Below are 17460 nucleotides of genomic sequence, written 5' to 3' on the forward strand. Positions count from 1 at the left end.
TGCTCGGAATCAAGCAGAAGAGCTGCACTGGCTATCGAACTTCATTTTTCTCGGCTCGTCGTACGTGTTGTACGTCACCGCTTTCTTGGCGATCGGAAATTTCCGACAAGATTTGTGTGACCGTGTGTATGCAAGGCAAGTTTGAGCCAACATCCGTCAGAAAAAAAACATGGATTTTGTTGTCGGAATGTGCGATCGTGTGTACGCGGCATAAGTGTGACAGCGCTGAAAGCTGAAAAATGGCCTGGGCAGGAACGGGGTGTAAGTGTCCTGTATTGAGGTGGTTAAAAACTATTTTTTTAGTTTTAGTGGCTATCATGTCAGCCCGAAGAATCAGCGAGCTTCAGGCTTTGGCGGTCACAGAACCCTCTTTAATGATGGTGCCGCTGTCACATGACATTAAAAAAAAGTATCGGTATCGGCGAGTACTTGAAAAGAGTTTTGGTACTTGTACTTTGTCTTAAAATGGTATCGGTGCAATCCTACTTTGTACAATTGTCTTATAAAAATTTCCGATTACCCTCTAAGTGCTTCTCATTGCTCCTCCTCCTTCTCTGCTTCCTATGGTGGCACACGTGTGGATTTGATCCCGAGCCATGCTGTGTGTGTGTCTATTGACATACACCATGTGACCAGACCCCACCCCCGGTCTCTCCTCATTGGCTGTGATTGGCAGGAGCCAATGACACACAGCGCTATCACTGAGTCCAGTGAGGAGGGAGAAAGAGCAGTTCCGCTGCTCTTTGGCACAGTGCTGGATCAAGATCGGGCTCAGGTAAGTATAAAAGGAGCGCTTGGGGGCTGTACATAAAGTTTTTTCTTTTACCTTGATGCAGAGAATGCATTAAAGAGTATGTAAATCCAACATTTCATATTCTTGGTATGTGCCTGCTGTACCATATACTTGTATGAAAAGTATCCTGTTGTATTGTTTCCTTTGTGTAAAATTCATGGTGTTCCTGCCATTCCCTCTGCTTTCCTATTAAAAACTGACCACACTAAGTAGGAGAACAACCCGTGGTCAGTTCTCTAGCTATGTGTTGTAGTCCAGTAATCAGACTTGTCCTGACAACCGGCAACTTCTTGCTGCTTGCAAGAAGAATTTCTTCATCCTTTATTGAGGGATATAGGAATTCAAAAACAGCTGGGTTATACTGCCATCTAGTGGAGGTTATAACACTATCAAGGTGAACAAGACACCTCAGTTTATTTCTAGTGTCCTAGGACAGTGGTTCTCACCCTCAGTCCTCAAGTACCCCCAACGGGCCATGTTTTCAGGTTTTCCTTTACTTTGCATAACTGCTTTAAATTAATATCAATGGCATGGTATTGATAAGAGCTATTTTATCTAAGGGAAGTTCCCAAAACATGGCCCGTTGGGGGTACTTGAGGACTGAGGTTGAGAACCACTGTCCTAGGAGGTTATGCTCTACTGAAAACAAAAGTCAAACTAATTTTGCTAGCCTTCTTCGCGTTTTTTTATTTATTTATTTATTTATTTATTTTTGGGTGACAGTCAAGATTCTTGCTACACTGCTGGTATTTTATTCTATTTTTTTCCATGGTGAAGTAATTCTAAATTCCTGGCTACACTGCTGCTTGAGCTGGTCGCGATCAGGCAGCTATCTGGATCTGTATCTCCTCAGCATTAGCTTTGGTGGCCGTACATAGACCATATCACATAGACATATACATTGGATGGGATGTGCAAGGTTAGTGGTTGAATGTGATCTTCAAGCACTGGGCTCTGCATTGCGGTGCTTTCAAGACCTTAGTCTAGTGTTACTGGATCAATCGGCACCATCTCTTGCAGTGTTTTGTCTCTGACCCTCAATACCATTAAAGGAGAATTAATGTCCTACTCTCCACATTAAATATTTAGAACAGGCAGTATGACATTAATAAAACAGCATTTTCTTTTTGAAATTTTTTTTTCTTGTAAAATCTGCCTTTATTCCTCCACTTTCCTATCAGCAGCTTTTGCTTTTTTCTTTATCCTTCTAGTTCATTTGAGCTGATTCTGATTCCTATGTCAGCTTCTTGCCTAAAAGCAGTCTGCATTTCCCAGGAATACTAGCACCACATTTAAAGTGGAACGTCACTCTCCAAATCAATATTAAATATTTTTAATCCTCGTGCTACTATCATTAGTAGATAGGAAAGTATATCATATCTTTAAACTTTTTTCTTTTTTTTTCTTTTACATATCTTCAGTTGCTTCCCAGTTTCTTGCCTAGGCAAATGATGTCATAGATCCCAGGAGTCTTCAGGAGGGGAGGAGAGGAGGAGGGGTTTTCTCAGCTAAGCACACTCTCCCTCATGCGTGCTTGAGCTAAGGGCAGATGTATTGCAGGAATTAAATGATTTATGAATTATCTGCCCTTACTGAAGAATATGGCCAAGGCCATAAATGCTAGGGGGTGTTTTTCAACAAAAATAAAGCATGCAGACATGGGTGGATGGGGGAGTTTGCTTTGAATAATAATTAAAAAAAAAAAAAAAAAAAAGTTTTTGGTTTGTGGGGCTCAGATGCAACGAAGATCAGCTTTAAAACACCGAGGGAAAAAAAGTACTTGACCCCCTGCTGATTTTGTACATTTGCCCACTGACAAAGAAATGATCAGTCTATAATTTTATTGATAGGTTTATTTTAACAGTGAGAGACAGAATAACAACAAAAATATCCAGAAAAACACATTTCAAAAAAGTTATAAATTGATTTGCATTTTAATGAGTGAAATAAGTATTTGACCCCTTCACAAAACATGACTTAGTACTTGGTGACCAAACCCTTGTAGACAATCACAGAGGTCAGATGTTTCTTGTAGTTGGCCACCAGGTTTGCACACATCTCAGGATGGATTTTGTCCAACTCCTCATTGCAGATCCTCTCCAAGTCATTAAGGTTTTGAGGCTGACGTTTGGTAACTCGAACCTTCAGCTCCCTCCACATATTTTCTATGGGATTAAGGTCTGGAGATTGGCTAGGCCACTCCAGGACCTTGATGTGCTTCTTCTTGAGCCACTCCTTTGTTTCCTTGGCCGTGTGTTTTGGGTCATTGTCCTGCTAGAAGACCCATCTACGACCCATTTTCAATGCCCTGGCTGAGGGAAGCAGGTTCTCACCCAAGATTTGACAGTACATGGCCCCGTCCATCGTCCCTTTGATGCAATGAAGTTGTCTTGTCCTAAATTTTCCCAAAGCAAAATGTTTCCACCTCCATGTTTGATGGTGGGGACAGTGTTCTTGGTCACAGGCAGCATTCCTCCTCCGAACACGGCAAGTTGAGTTGATGCCAAATAGCTAGATTTTAGTCTCATCTGACCACGACACTTTCACCCAGTTCTCCTCTAAATCATTCAGATGTTCATTAGCAAACTTCATAGGTGCCTGTACATGTGCTTTCCAAAGCAGGGGGACCTTGCCGGTGCTGCAGGATTTCAGTCCCTCATGGCGTATTGTGTTACCAATTTGTTTTCTTGGTAACTATGATCCCAGCTGTAGTTCTGGGCTGATTCCTCACCGTTCTCATGATCATTGAAACTCTATGAGGCGAGATCTTGCATGGAGCCCCCAAACCGAGGGAGTTTGACAGTTATTTTGTGTTTCTTCTATTTGCGAATAATCGCACCAAATGTTGTCACCCCCTCACCAAGCTGCTTGGCGATGGTCTTGTAGCCCATTCCACCCTTGTTTAAATCTACAATCTTGTCCCTGATATCCTTGGACAGCTCTTTGGTCTTGGCCATGGTGGAGAGATTGGAATCTTTGCTTCTGTGGACAGATGTCTTTTATACAGGTAACAAGCTGATTGATAGGGGATCAAATACTTATTTCACTCATTAAACTGCAAATCAATTTATAATTTTTTTGAAATGTGTTTTTTCTGGATATTTTTGTTATTCTGTCTCTCACTGTTAAAATAAATCTACCATTAAAATTAAAGACTGATCATTTCTTTGTTAGTGGGCACACGTACAAAATCAGCAGGGGAACAAATACTTTATTCCCCTCACTGTACAAGGGCTGTTGTTTTGTTCTGTTTCTTCCTGAGCTCCAGGCTGTAGCAGAGGTTTCTAAAGTAGAGAGGTGGGCAAGACATTGAGTAGTGATGTGGAGCTGTGAGGGAGTAGTTCCTGAGCACAGTGTTTTTGCATGTGTGACTACAATAGGAGACTTCAGGAAACCAGACGGAAATGTTGACACAGGTAAGAAATCGGTGTGAATGGGGTTCTTGGCATCTATTTTATGGGGAATAACTTGAGAAATTATGAAATTCAAAGATAGATTGGTATGCTAAAGTAAATATGACATTTTTTTTTTTTTTAGGACTTTAGTGATTCTTTTAAAGGGTGGAAGGTGTGCTCACCTGTCAATACTTCACTGACAGTTGAATTTGCTCATTAGATCCCAGTTGGAATAAAGTCGTTTGGTTCTTTGCCCTTTGTTGGAGGTGTTCCTGATTTTCAAGATATGTCAGAATAGGTAGCATCACTTAAAAGGGGATTAATCCAACATGGGCGTAGGCAATGACTGGGAAAGATATTTCAGTGCCGAGGGCGAGGATGCCAAAATGCTACCCTCCCCCCCCCCCCCCCCCACCCCCGCACGCAGCGCAGGGGGCAGAGCCTGTAAAAGCAGTTACTATTTACATTTGTGATTGATCATCACAATGATCACAAAGCACACATCCAATTAGATTGCTTTGATGACGGCTTGGTTCGCCACCAATAATGAGTAACCTGGCTGCCCAAAGGTGATTTTTGAAGATTGGAAATGGTGCTCTAGAACTAGCTGAAGCTGATCTTGGTCCTGCTCGAAAACCTCTTTCGATCTGCGGGCTGCGCTGATCATTGTATTTTGACAGTGGAGGAGTCCTGCTGTCAGAATACAATACCACAGAGGGGGGGATTCCTCCATCCACCTTGTTTGAGTGGATGCAGGAATCTGTTGAGCCTGCGGGGAAAAAATAATAGTGTGTACTAGGGTTGCATTGATGCTAATCATTTGCATGAGTACTTGTACTCACGCAAATGCTCCCAATACCTAAAACCAATATTTTTCAGTGTGATTTAAGCTCATACAAAATGAATGGCTCAAATCGTACTGTAAAGAACTGCATGCAGTTTGAATAGGAATACAGTGCACTTCCTGTCCGAATCACATGCGATTTCCCACACCGCTCTTGTGTGAACCCAGCCTTGTCATAGTCACTTCAGCCTCGGTTCACACAGGAGAGGTTTGGGAAACTGCATGTGATTCAAACAGGAATCGCACTGTATTCTTCAAATCACATACGATTCTTTGCAGTGTGATAAAAGCCCATTCATTTTGTATGGGCTCAAATCTTCCCACAAAAGTATCAGTAACTGGTATCAGCAAGTACTTAAGCACAAGTATCGGCACTCCTAATTGCCAGTACAAAGCAGGTATTGGCACAACCCCAGCATGTACCCAGCTTTAGACAATGTGTCAGGGTGTTAAAAGGACTCAAAGACAAAGCTCCTGGGCAAACAAATCTGCAAAGATGACAATAAAGATAACAGAAAACAATTGTCATTATTAGTACTCATGCACAAGAACACTATGCTGTAGGTGAGCATACATTATACAATCTGATTGTACAATCTCTGCACAATCTCCTTTAGATTTACCAAAACTTTGTAATATATGGACAAATCTGAACAATTAATTTAAGTAGTATCCAGTCAGGCAGGACTTTGTACTACATAGTTGGTGGTAGATCCAAAAGTTATTGTACAATCAGATTGGTATCATTGGTATAATCAGATGGATCCTTTTCTTTTTTTTTTATCAGTCCATGTCTGATCAAAAAAAACTGAGCAGATCGCCCCCCCCAACCACACAACTAAGGTGGATGAGGGAATCCTTTACACTGAGACATCTAGGTTAGCACTGCAGATCAAAGGAAATATTTTTGCTGGTTTGAGAGAAGTTGATCAATAAAAATTGACTTCACCTTTTGCAGGAATTGATGGATTGAAACGTATTCGGTACTTGCTAGACTAGTCCAATTTCCGTCCATCTATGTCCAGCTTTATTAGCTCCTGTGTAAAATCTGTTTTCTTATGCCTGGGGAGTCGGGGAGCTCACTTAAGTCTCCATGTACAGGAATTCTTTAGGGGTCCATTCACATGTGGTGCAGACATGTGTGTCCCATGCAGGGCTCTCTTTTATCAGTACAGTTATGTACGGGCATTGTGTGCATCCCTGTGCCAGTGTCCCATTCACTTCTATTGGGAACCGCACCTGCATGTCATATTAGAATACAGTGGTTGTATCCTTGCAGCCTCATGTCCCAGTAGAAATGAATGGGGTCCTGACATGGGGTTGCACACAACACCTATGTACCCCGTGCTGATAAGTCAGCCCTGCATAGGAGACATATGTTTGCACCTCTTGTGAATGGACCCTTACTAAAAAGAACATTTGTCTCCACAGCAATTAACAGTGATATGAAGCCTGAAAGTTACCTGTCAGCTGAGAGACAGAGAACACTCAGTTTGGCCATGCAGCAGAGAGGAGGAGACTCGAGGGGAAGGGCACAGGAGGAGGGGACATGACACAGAGGGGGAATGGGCTCCGACATCGTTCAGAGCTGGGACCGATAAAGACAGGAGGCTAGGGGGCGGAGGTGGTGATCTCCCACAGACATCGGGACAGTGTGAAAGATAAAGCAGGAGAGATAGAGATGACCGGAGAGGCAAACTGCTCCCACACCAAATCATACCGCCCAGGGCAGCTGGCCCTCCTGCTCACCCCTAGTACCGGCCCTGGGCGTAGGCCCTCGTTTTGTAGAGCGCCTGAAGAAAATGCCTGGAGCCTTGTGCTTACTGCAAGCCTTAAATCTTCTATCTTGCATGGAACTGATGTCTGTGCAAATGTGTAGGGCAAACTGGCTACGCACATAGGACTCTGATGAGATATCTAAAGAGGTTCTGATTCACTTATCCTTTAAGGGACTTTGTCTCTTTAAACTTACTTTTGACACCATAAGCAACGCCACAGGTGGCTAGAGGATATTCCCCAGTCCTCCCCATGGCCGGGTTAGAAATGAAGCTGGCCTTGCGTACTATCAAAGGCCAGGTTTCGGCCTTGTCGGTATTATTTCAACAACCACTTGCTTCGCATTCTTTGGTTCGTAGCTTATTCAGGGGGTAACGCGGCTTAATCCTCCGGTTAAGTCACCCCTGAACCCTTGGGACTTGGATTTAGTTCTGTCGGCATTGCTGAAACAGCCTTTTTGAGCCGATACAGCATATTCCCTTGGTCCTTTTGACAAGTAAACTAATTTTATGGTAGCCATATCTTCTGCAAGAAGGGTATCAGAGTTGGCTGCTCTTTCTTGTAAGAGCCATATTTGATTATTCACAAGGATAAGGTAGTATTGCGTCCTCATCCTAACTTTCTACCGAAGGTAGTGTCCAGTTTTATCCGAACTAGGATATTGTTCTACCTTCATTTTTTCCAGAACCCTGTTTTACGGAAGGAAAATTACTACATTCTCTTGATGTGGTGAGAGCAGTCAAGGTCTACTTGAAGGCGACTGCTCAGATTCGAAAAACGGATGTTTTGTTGTGTTGCCTGAAAGTCCTAGAATAAGGACAGGCAGCATCGAAATCTACTATTTCTAAATAGATTCAGCTAGTAACTGTTCAGGCTCATGGTTTAAAGAGGAGGATTCCACCCTCTCAAATCAAAAGCGCACTCCACTAGGACTGTTAGTGCTTCATGGGAGTGCATCACCAAGCTTCAATGGTTCAAATCTGCAAGGCCTCAACTTTATTTTCAGTCCATACATTTACCAGATTTTTATCAGGTGAATGTAAAAAGGCATGAGGATATTGCCTTTTTGGGCGTAGTGTGCTGCAGGCAGCAGTATAACTCCTGTGGTCTCATGTTGCCCTAATTCTGTTTTGTTTCCCTCCCCTTCAGTTGGCATTGCTCTGGGACATCCCACATAGTAATTACTATGGCTCTGTGTCCCGTGATGTATGATTAAGAAAATAGGATTTTTATAACAGCTTACCTGTAAAATCTTTTTCTTTGAAGTACATCACGGAACACAGAGGTCCCTCCCCTCTTTCTGGTATACACGTGTATTGCATTGCTACAAAACTGAGGTACTCCCAGTAGTGGGAGGGGTTATATAGGGAGTGGACATCCTGTCTTAGGGTGTGCCAGTGTCCATCACCTGAAGGTGGCCTATAACCCACATAGTAATTACTATGGCTCTGTGTCCCATGATGTACTTCAAAGAAAAGGATTTTACAGGTAAGCTGTTCTAAAAATCCTATTTTTTGGCGAAATACTTCCAAGGGGAAATTACATCTGAAGGGATGCAGGCTCTGTAACTTTCCTCATTAAAGCCCTGCAGGTGCAGCAGCTGATTGATAATTATAAAACCACTCCCATTAGATGGACACAAACAAACAGCTATTTCTTTAGAATAACAAAAGGTAGGACTCTGCAACAAAGTTTGTTAAAATACTTGCATTGTAAATAGATCACCCAGAGGGGAATGTTTTTTTGCTTAACAAAATTGGTGTTACTCTTTAATTGACTTGATGGCCCCCAGGTTTTTCCCTACTGGCAACAGGACTTGATAAATCAAAATCTTGCATCGGAATTGAGACAGTCTACCTGCTCAGTAGTTCTAATTTTCATCTTGTACAGATGGAAGCCCCACTATCTAAATAACTGTTTTCTTGTATATCTTCAAAATGCCAAAAATCAAGCCGGCATGTTATCTGGCTTAAGCAACCCCAATTCTTGAAGCCCATTGTAGCCTGATGTACAGAAAAAACAATAAAAGACCCAGCGCTGCAAATCAATATCTCCTTCACATAAATAAATCACATAAACAACAAAAGGTGTCCATCAATATGTGAAATCCCAAGTGAAAGGTTTAAAACAATGTGAATGACACTGTTAATCCAATATATCACATCTGCAAATAAAGTGCCACAAATGTCCAAATTTATCAGTGAATTGTATTACTGCATTGTGTTGAAATCAATCGCCACGTGATGTACCTTCCACCGCCATATAGCAGCTTACCTCCAACATATGACCTACTATCACTTTGGTCAATATGCCCCTGTCCCTTTTAACTGTAAATAACTTTGATGTATCAACTTGCTGGAAGACGTGTGTTCACCCCATACGGTTATATATACATGACCAAATATCCAGAGAATAGCACCCGGAAAAAATATTTAAAAGAACATATTGCTTTTCATTAGGAAAAATAAATTTATGGTGCACTACAGATAACGGCTCGTATATTGCCCAGATACACCCCTGGTGGTATAAGCATTAGAAATTTGTGTGCACACTCCACGTCACCGGCTTTGCCCCTTACATGTTACGCCACTGACATGGCTTCGTCAGAGGGATTTGGACATGTGTGAAGGAGATATTGATTTGCAGCTCTGGGTCATTTATTGTTATTTTAATATCACATTTTGGTGTTATAGGTGGAACACCATACAGTATCTGGCAGCAGCACATATATCTTTTTGGTATACACATTTTTACACCCTTGAGCTGCGCAGGAGTAATATCACATTTTTGATTTATCCTGATATATACAAATACATTGAGAGAAAGGTTAAGGCCCCTTTCACACTGCAAAGTCACATGAAAAGCCATACCCCATGATTTCCAATAAGTACCATTCATATCTGTTCGACTTCAAGTCGCACCGACTTCAAAGTAGACCCTGTACTACTTTGGTCCGACTTTGATGCGAGTTGAGGTCCATAGACCTCAAGTTTACACAGGCATTCCCTGAAATCGTGTTGAAATCATGGCAAGTCACAGCAGTGTGAAAAGGTTTTAAATAGTACAAAATCATGTAACAAAATGCAGCAAACCTTTCCAGATGCTCTTCTAAGCCTCAATTTACAGTTGTACGACTCAAAAATTGCACAGACTTTGAAATACAACTTTGATGCAACTTTGACACAACTTTGGATGGGTGCAACTTGGATATGACTTTGGCTTTGACCACTGATAATGGACAACTGTTGCACAACTGTTGTATTGTATAACATTCAGGTACGACTTTCATTCAACTGTTGAGTGTTAACATTGAAGTGTATGGCCCTCGTGTTGCATGCAAGTCAGACCAAAGTAGTGCATTAACAACTTTGAAGTTGCCGCAACTTTAAGTCACACATATATGAATGTTTTTTTCATGGAAAACATGGAGAATGACTTGTCATGCAAGTTTGATGGCCAACGTTGCATGACAAGTTGCACAAGTGTGAATGGAGCCTAAGGGATTTATATGAATCTCGGTGATGACTTGGGCAGTCTGACTTTAGTGGCATTGCTTTTTTATTTTTAGCATTCGCTCTTCACTTGTTAATTTTATTTGATTGCTAGGGTTGCCCTTTAACTTTCAGATTTTTTGTTTTTGTTTCAGGATGTGACTTCATCAAGTAAAAAACGTTGGGCATCCCAATGGGCCAGTCTGGCTTCTAATCATGTGGGACAAGATCAAGATAATGGACAGAGCGAATCCAATATTTCACCTCCTGCTGAAAATGGTACTTTTTGAATACGACTGCTACTATTAATGTTGTTTTGCTACTATTACAGTTGTTGCATACTCTTGAGAGGTTTCAAATCAAATTTCCATGTGAATATTTTTAAAAACATGTTCAACAGGTCTTTGAAAAATGCTTGTAATCAGTGTTAGAGACACTGTTGTAATAGTAATAGTTCATCAGTGGAAACAACCCATAAAGAAAGGGACTCAATTTCTTTCTTGTACATTGAGAGTCCTTACAAAAGGCTTTGACACCGGCAAAAGAAACAACTATGGGCCAGCCTATTATTATTATACAGGATTTATATAGCGCCAACAGTTTACGCCTAGGGTGTAACACCACTTACTACCAGCATGCTCCCAGTTTTTGCTAGTGAGGATGGACGTGTTTTCTTCAGCTAACTTTTGAATTTTTATACCGGTAGCTTTAATTACATAAATTGCTGTTGGTGGTCCTATCTGCAGCATAGTTATCCTCATCCTGGATTTTGGAGTTTGCTGGATTGGACAATTGTAGGGTGAACCTGGAAGTGACTCTCAGGCACTGGGTTCCATGTAGGGCTTTCCACACTCACGCATTGGCTGCTGAGCCCATTTCTGATCCAAAGCTGCTGGCATTACCTTTTTGCCCTTTCTCTAAAAACCCACTTGGTGGGAAGGCCTTTGGAGCCAGGAATGGGGGACTTCCTAATTTTATTGGTTGTTGAGCATCATTATTGCAAGTTTTCCAAAGGCTTTGCCAAGGAGGGAGTCAAAGCTGTGGGATAGAGCACTGATGTCATTCCACTGGAGTGTCTCACTGTCTACACCATAGGTGCTCAATCTGTGGCCCTCCAGCTGTTGTGGAACTACAAGTCCCATTAGGCATTGCAAGGCTGAACACAGTTACAAGCATGACTCCCAAACACAAAGGCATGATGGGACTTGTAGTTCCACTACAGCTGGAGGGCCGCAGGTTGAGCACCCCTGGTCTACACACTTTATTTCCAGTCAAACTACATTGAGTAATCATCTCCTGCTGCATGTAGCCACATGGAAACTCAATCCGTTCCTGCTTATATCTACAGTGACTTTGGTCAACTTTAGCCTCCCAACCCTTTGATGGGGAAGCTCACCTGCTGCTGTACACATGGTCTTTCCTCAGACCTTGAGCCTGCACCTTGCTGACTGCTGAAATATGCTTGATTTCAGACACAGGGGAACAGTACTGCTGTACTAGTTGCCCCCAGCACATTCTCCACTAACAGGTTAGACTGCTTGTAGCACTCCCCCTACCAGTGGCAATCTCTGTAGTCTGGAATCGTGCTGCCCTCCTTGGCACCATCGGATGGGGCTTGGCTCCCTGCATTTTGTTTTAAAATGGTCACCCAGGATTTTATAGCCTTAGAGTTGTTGTAAGTCCTTACATATAACCAGTGAAGTGACTGGCCTCAGGTGGTACACCGAGCTGAAACAATTCCTCCTACATAAGTTGTACCTGTTTATCTGCAGCTGTCTTTCTCCAAGCGTCTTCCAGGACAGCCCATGAGACCTTGGGCTCCTCCTACCAGGACAGGAAACACGTCACCCCCACCAGATAAAAGGGCGGTCCTCCAGGCCCATGTCAGTTATTTGTGTTTCCTCCGGACGGCAGGTAACATGTTCATGGAACCTGCTCCCATAGGCCTTATAAGCAGGGGCTTTGTATGGGTTTTTTCTGGGGCATATCACTTACCTCTTCCTCTGCCAGAAGCAGCACACCGCTGGGGAGGTTGGCTGTGTTGCTGTTCTCTGTCCTCAGTGCCTGGAGAGGGCCAGGACCGGTGTGAGGTCGTGCCCCTAGCGCAGTGCATTGCACTCTAGCTCAGCTGAGCTTCGGTTGTCCTTCCCTGCCGATAGCCTGGCTGATCTGAGCAAGGAATGGAGGAAGCCGCAGCGTTCGAGCGTGCGGAGCTATTGCGCTCCAAGCCGGCCCACAGGAAGTGCTTGGAGAGGGTTACTTCCGGGGCATATGACATCATCATCGGGCGCCGGAGACGAGGTTCCAGTCTTCATAAACGGCGCGAACAGAGAACGCTGGCTGCTGGTGTTTCTTGGTGTTAAGCAGCCAGGCTGTGGATGACCAAGAGGGGCAGAATGGATCCTCCTGCAGTACCTGCACAGGCAGCGGATGCAGTTCCCAACACCAGCACCTCACAGGTAAGCCTGGGGTGTTCTGTCACCACCTTACTATCCCTGTGAGTGTTCCCTCCCCCTCCCCCCTCTGTAGTAGTGGGTGTAAGGGGACACATTTCCTCCCTCCTGCACGTGGTGTTACGGAGTGATTGTGTGGCTTTAATTACATTGTGGGTCATTTATTTTGTCTTGCAGACCAAGACTCAGGACAAGGCCCAAGCGCAGCCACTTAAAAGGAAATGTGCGGTTTGCGCAAACAAATTGAGCTCCTCATGGAGCAAAGCAGTTTGTCGCACCTGTATAGAAGGCCTAGTAAAGGATGACCCGGTTGCCTCTTGCCAGAAGATGCTTACTTCTGTTAGGGATGAGCTTGCGTCCACCTTCAGTTCCTTTAGAACGCTTATTGACAAGCTCCAGACTCCAGCAGAGAGTCCGTCTTCACTGAAGGCGTCAGTAAGCGCTCCGCAGCAGGCAGAGAGTGAAGACTCTGAGGCTGAGGTCAGATCTACCCGTTCTTCTCTGGAAGAATCAGGGTCAGATACAGAGCCCAGAGATAGAGAATCCACTCGAGGCTCAAGATTTAAGTTATCTGTTGAGGATGTAGATGACTTATTAAAGGCTATCTATACTACCCTTGAATTAAAAGAGGAAGAGGTTCAGTTATCCAAACATGATCTTATGTATAAAGGATTACATAAGAGAAAATCAAGAGTGTTTCCAGTTCATAGTTCTTTGGTTGATACTATTAAACTGGAATGGGATAATCCTGAGAGAAAACCATTCTTCTCTAGTAACCTAAAAAGGAGGTTTCCTTTTGATGAGGACACTGCGCAGCCATGGAATAAGAATCCCAAGTTAGACGCACCTCTTTCAAAAGTTTCAAAAAACTCGGACCTGGCGTTTGATGATATGGGTACGCTTAAGGATCCGATGGACAAGAGGGGGGATATCCTTCTCCACAGAGCCTGGGACTCAGCAGTTGGAAACCTGAAACCAGCTTTGGCTTCCACTTGTGTGGCCAGAAATCTGGAGGTTTGGTTGACTCAGATCCAGTCACATCTGTCAGCAGGTACCTCCAGAGAGCAAATTTTAAAGTCTTTTCCTCTCCTATTTCAGGCAGTGGGTTTTTTGGCAGATTCTTCCGCTGAGTCGGTAAGAATGTCAGCCAGGACTTCGGCTCTAGTGAACTCTGCCAGGAGAAGCCTTTGGCTTAAGACCTGGTCAGGGGACTCAGCCTCCAAGTTGCGCCTTTGTGGCCTTCCTTTAACTGGCGATCATTTATTTGGCCCAGGTCTACAGGAGGCACTGGAACGCACGGCTGATAAGAAAAAGGCGTTTCCAGAGAAAAAGAGAGTTCAGACAGCCAGAAAATTTTTTCGTGGCCAAAACAGGCAACAGAGTCCTAGAGAGAAGGACAGCAGGCCGAAAAAGCATTGGACTGGGCACAAAGGCAGAGGCAAAGGGGGAGAGCTATTTAACCCTCCTCAACAGCCCGCCAAGCCGCAGTGACTTGTGTTCCCCGGTGGGAGGGGGATTGAGGGCCTTCATCCCACAGTGGGCAGCAGTCACTCTGAGCCCCTTCGTCCTGGACCTAGTGACCAACGGGTACAGGCTGGAGTTTGTTCACCAACCACCAGAACGTTTGTTGGTCACATTTCCTCCACAAGATCGGGAGAAAGCGAGGGCTCTGGGTCTCCAGATCGGAGACTTATTAGATCAAAAGTCCTGATTCCTGTTCCTCGATCGGAGCGGGGCAAGGGATTCTATTCCCATGTATTTGTGGTCAGAAAGCCGGCAGGAAAGTTCCGACTTATCCTGAATCTCCGGACCTTAAACAAGTCCATCAGATACAAGCATTTCCGTATGGAGACGGTTTTTACAATCAAAAACCTACTATACCCAAACTGCTTTATGGCCACGTTGGACTTAAGGGACGCTTATCTTCACATCCCTATCCATCCAGCCTTCCAAAAGTTTTTGAGATTGGCAGTGAAGACGGGTATGGGGACCCGACATTTTCAATTTCAGGCCCTCCCCTTCGGTCTTTCCTCAGCCCCACGCATCTTTACGAAGGTGTTGGGGGAAGCGCTGGCTCCTCTAAGATTAAAGGCAATAACGGTTATCCCTTACTTAGACGACCTCCTGATAGTGGCAAAATCATACCAAAGGCTGTTGGAAGATCTCCAGGCTGTACAGGACTTCTTACAGTCCCTAGGCTGGCTAATAAACAAAGAAAAATCGTCCTTGATTCCGGCCCAGAAAGTAACTTATCTGGGTTACGATTTTTGCTCCGTGAACCAAAGAGTTTTTCTTCCTCAGGAGAAGATTACCAAAGTGTTCCAGACTATGTCAACATTGCAGACCAACCAGTCGGTCTCTCTGAGACAGGTGTCGAGGGCAGTGGGTCTTATGACCTCATGTTTTCCCGCAGTACCATGGGCGAGACTGCGTCAGCGTCCGTTACAAAGGTTTCTTTTAAGAAACTGGGATGGGGACGTAAGGTCCCTGGAGTCAAGGATCTGGCTTCCCGACAGGATAAAAAGAAGCCTGTGGTGGTGGAGAGCTGGTCAGCACCTAGCAGGAGGTCTTCCATGGTCCTTTCCCATTTCCCGAAGGATTACCACGGATGCGAGTTCCTGGGGATGGGGGGCCCACCTCAGCAATGCAGTAGCACAAGGAGAGTGGTCCCCAGAGGAGGCAAGGGCCTCATCCAATCAAAGAGAGCTGCTTGCAGTCCAGAGAGCCCTCCAGTCTTTTCAGATGGAGATCAGGGGTCACAACCTCCAAATCCTGTCAGACAATATAGCGACAGTCGCGTATATCAACAAGCAGGGAGGCACGAGAAGCCGGAGGCTTCAGTCCATTGCCCAGGAGATCCTTTCATGGGCAGAGGGGAATCTAGCCTCCATTTCTGCTGTACACCTGAAGGGGAAAAACAATTACCTGGCAGATTATCTCAGCCGTCACAGGATAGACCGAGACAACTGGTCCCTTCATCCCGAAGTCTTTGCAGACCTCACCAAGAGATGGGGTTATCCGGTAGCGGATTTGTTTGCAAACCGAAACAACCGCAAGACGGAGATATTCTTTTCCATGAACCCGGCAGACCAAGCCTTGGGGATCGATGCTCTGGCGAACCCGTGGCCTCCAGGCCTATGTTATGCCTTTCCGCCAATCAGGCTGATTCCAGAAGTCCTCCGGAAGTTTCGGCTGGAAGAGACAGATCTGATTCTAATTGCCCCGTTTTGGCCCAAGAGGCCATGGTTTTCCCTGCTACAGTCTCTGGTTTCAGAGCCTCCGTGGAGTCTTCCGAAAAGGGAAGACCTATTATTGCAGGGTCCAGTATCACACCCTCAGGTGGTTTCCTTAAACTTGACGGCCTGGTATCTGAAGAAAAGATACTGAGCGCCCAAGGGTTCTCTGACAAAGTAGTCAGGACTCTCGTTAATTGCAGGAAGCCAGTTACTAGAGCCATATACTCCAAAGTTTGGAAAAGGTTTAACTCATGGTTATCTGAAAATGATAGATTAACTCATGATATTCCGTCTATTTTGGAATTTTTCCAAGAGGGTGTCGACAAAGGTCTTTCTGTTAGTACCTTAAAGGTACAGGCAGCAGCTATTAGTGTGTTCCTCCAGTTTTCTCTCCTGGAAAATCCTACTATAGCCAGATTTTTCAAATCTATCTCTAGGGCCAGACCAGTAGTAGTGAGAAGTTGTCCAACGTGGGATCTGTCCCTAGTACTTCAAACTCTGGTAGAATTTCCGTTTGAACCTCTGGAAAGTATGTCAGTTAAGTTACTTACATTAAAAACTGTGTTCCTTATAGCTGTTACCTCAGCTCGTAGGGTAAGTGAGTTGCAGGCCCTATCAGTTAGGGAGCCCTTCCTCACGATTTTTGAGGATCGAGTTGTGTTACGAACCGATCCAGGTTTTTTGCCCAAGGTGGCAAGTACATTCCACCGATCTCAGAACATTGTATTGCCAACCTTTTGTAGTTCGCCACAGGGCGACTTAGAAAGAAAATTTAGTTTTCTAGATGTAAGAAGGATTCTCTTGGTCTATCTTGAGGTCACGAAGACCTTTAGAAAAACTGATGCCTTGTTTGTCCTCTTTTCTGGAGTTCACAAGGGGAATAGTGCATCTAAAGCCACATTGGCTAGATGGATAAAGCAAGCCATCTTGGAAGCTTACAAAATTAGGGAGGTCCCTACACCTTTTGTTACTGCGCACTCAACTAGAGCCTTGTCTACATCTTGGGCTGAGAGGGCTGGTGCCTCACCGGAACAAATTTGCAGGGCTGCCACTTGGTCCAGTTACTCGACCTTCATTAAACATTATCGCCTGCATCTCCTATCAACTCAGGAGCAGGCGTTTGGTCGTAAGGTCCTTCAGGCAGTTGTCCCTCCCTAGACTGGTAAGTTCTGGCTCATCGTCTCATGGGCTGTCCTGGAAGACGCTTGGAGAAAAGCTGAGTTAGACTTACCGGTAACTCCTTTTCTGAGAGTCTTCCAGGACAGCCGGATTCCCACCCGGTATTGTCTGAAGTTATGTGTATTATGCATATGTTTTGCAGGGTCCTACGGTTCTTGAGAATACTGACATGGGCCTGGAGGACCGCCCTTTTATCTGGTGGGGGTGACGTGTTTCCTGTCCTGGTAGGAGGAGCCCAAGGTCTCATGGGCTGTCCTGGAAGACTCTCAGAAAAGGAGTTACCGGTAAGTCTA

The 17460-nt window shown here is 44.5% G+C and overlaps 1 protein-coding gene across 6 annotated transcripts in view; it reads left to right on the forward strand.

Moving 5' to 3' along the window:
* The window catches only part of CEP170 (centrosomal protein 170), a 141317-nt gene that overhangs the window by 73858 nt on the left and 49999 nt on the right, over nt 1-17460 (forward strand). For all 6 annotated transcript variants that reach the window (XM_073627941.1, XM_073627944.1, XM_073627943.1 and 3 more), the window contains exon 10: nt 10455-10578. In XM_073627941.1, coding sequence (XP_073484042.1) covers nt 10455-10578 — 124 coding nt within the window. The remainder of the gene's footprint in view (nt 1-10454; nt 10579-17460) is intronic.

Source organism: Aquarana catesbeiana, linkage group LG04 (assembly GCF_042186555.1).
Source record: "Aquarana catesbeiana isolate 2022-GZ linkage group LG04, ASM4218655v1, whole genome shotgun sequence".
Classification (NCBI taxonomy): Eukaryota; Metazoa; Chordata; class Amphibia; order Anura; family Ranidae; genus Aquarana; species Aquarana catesbeiana.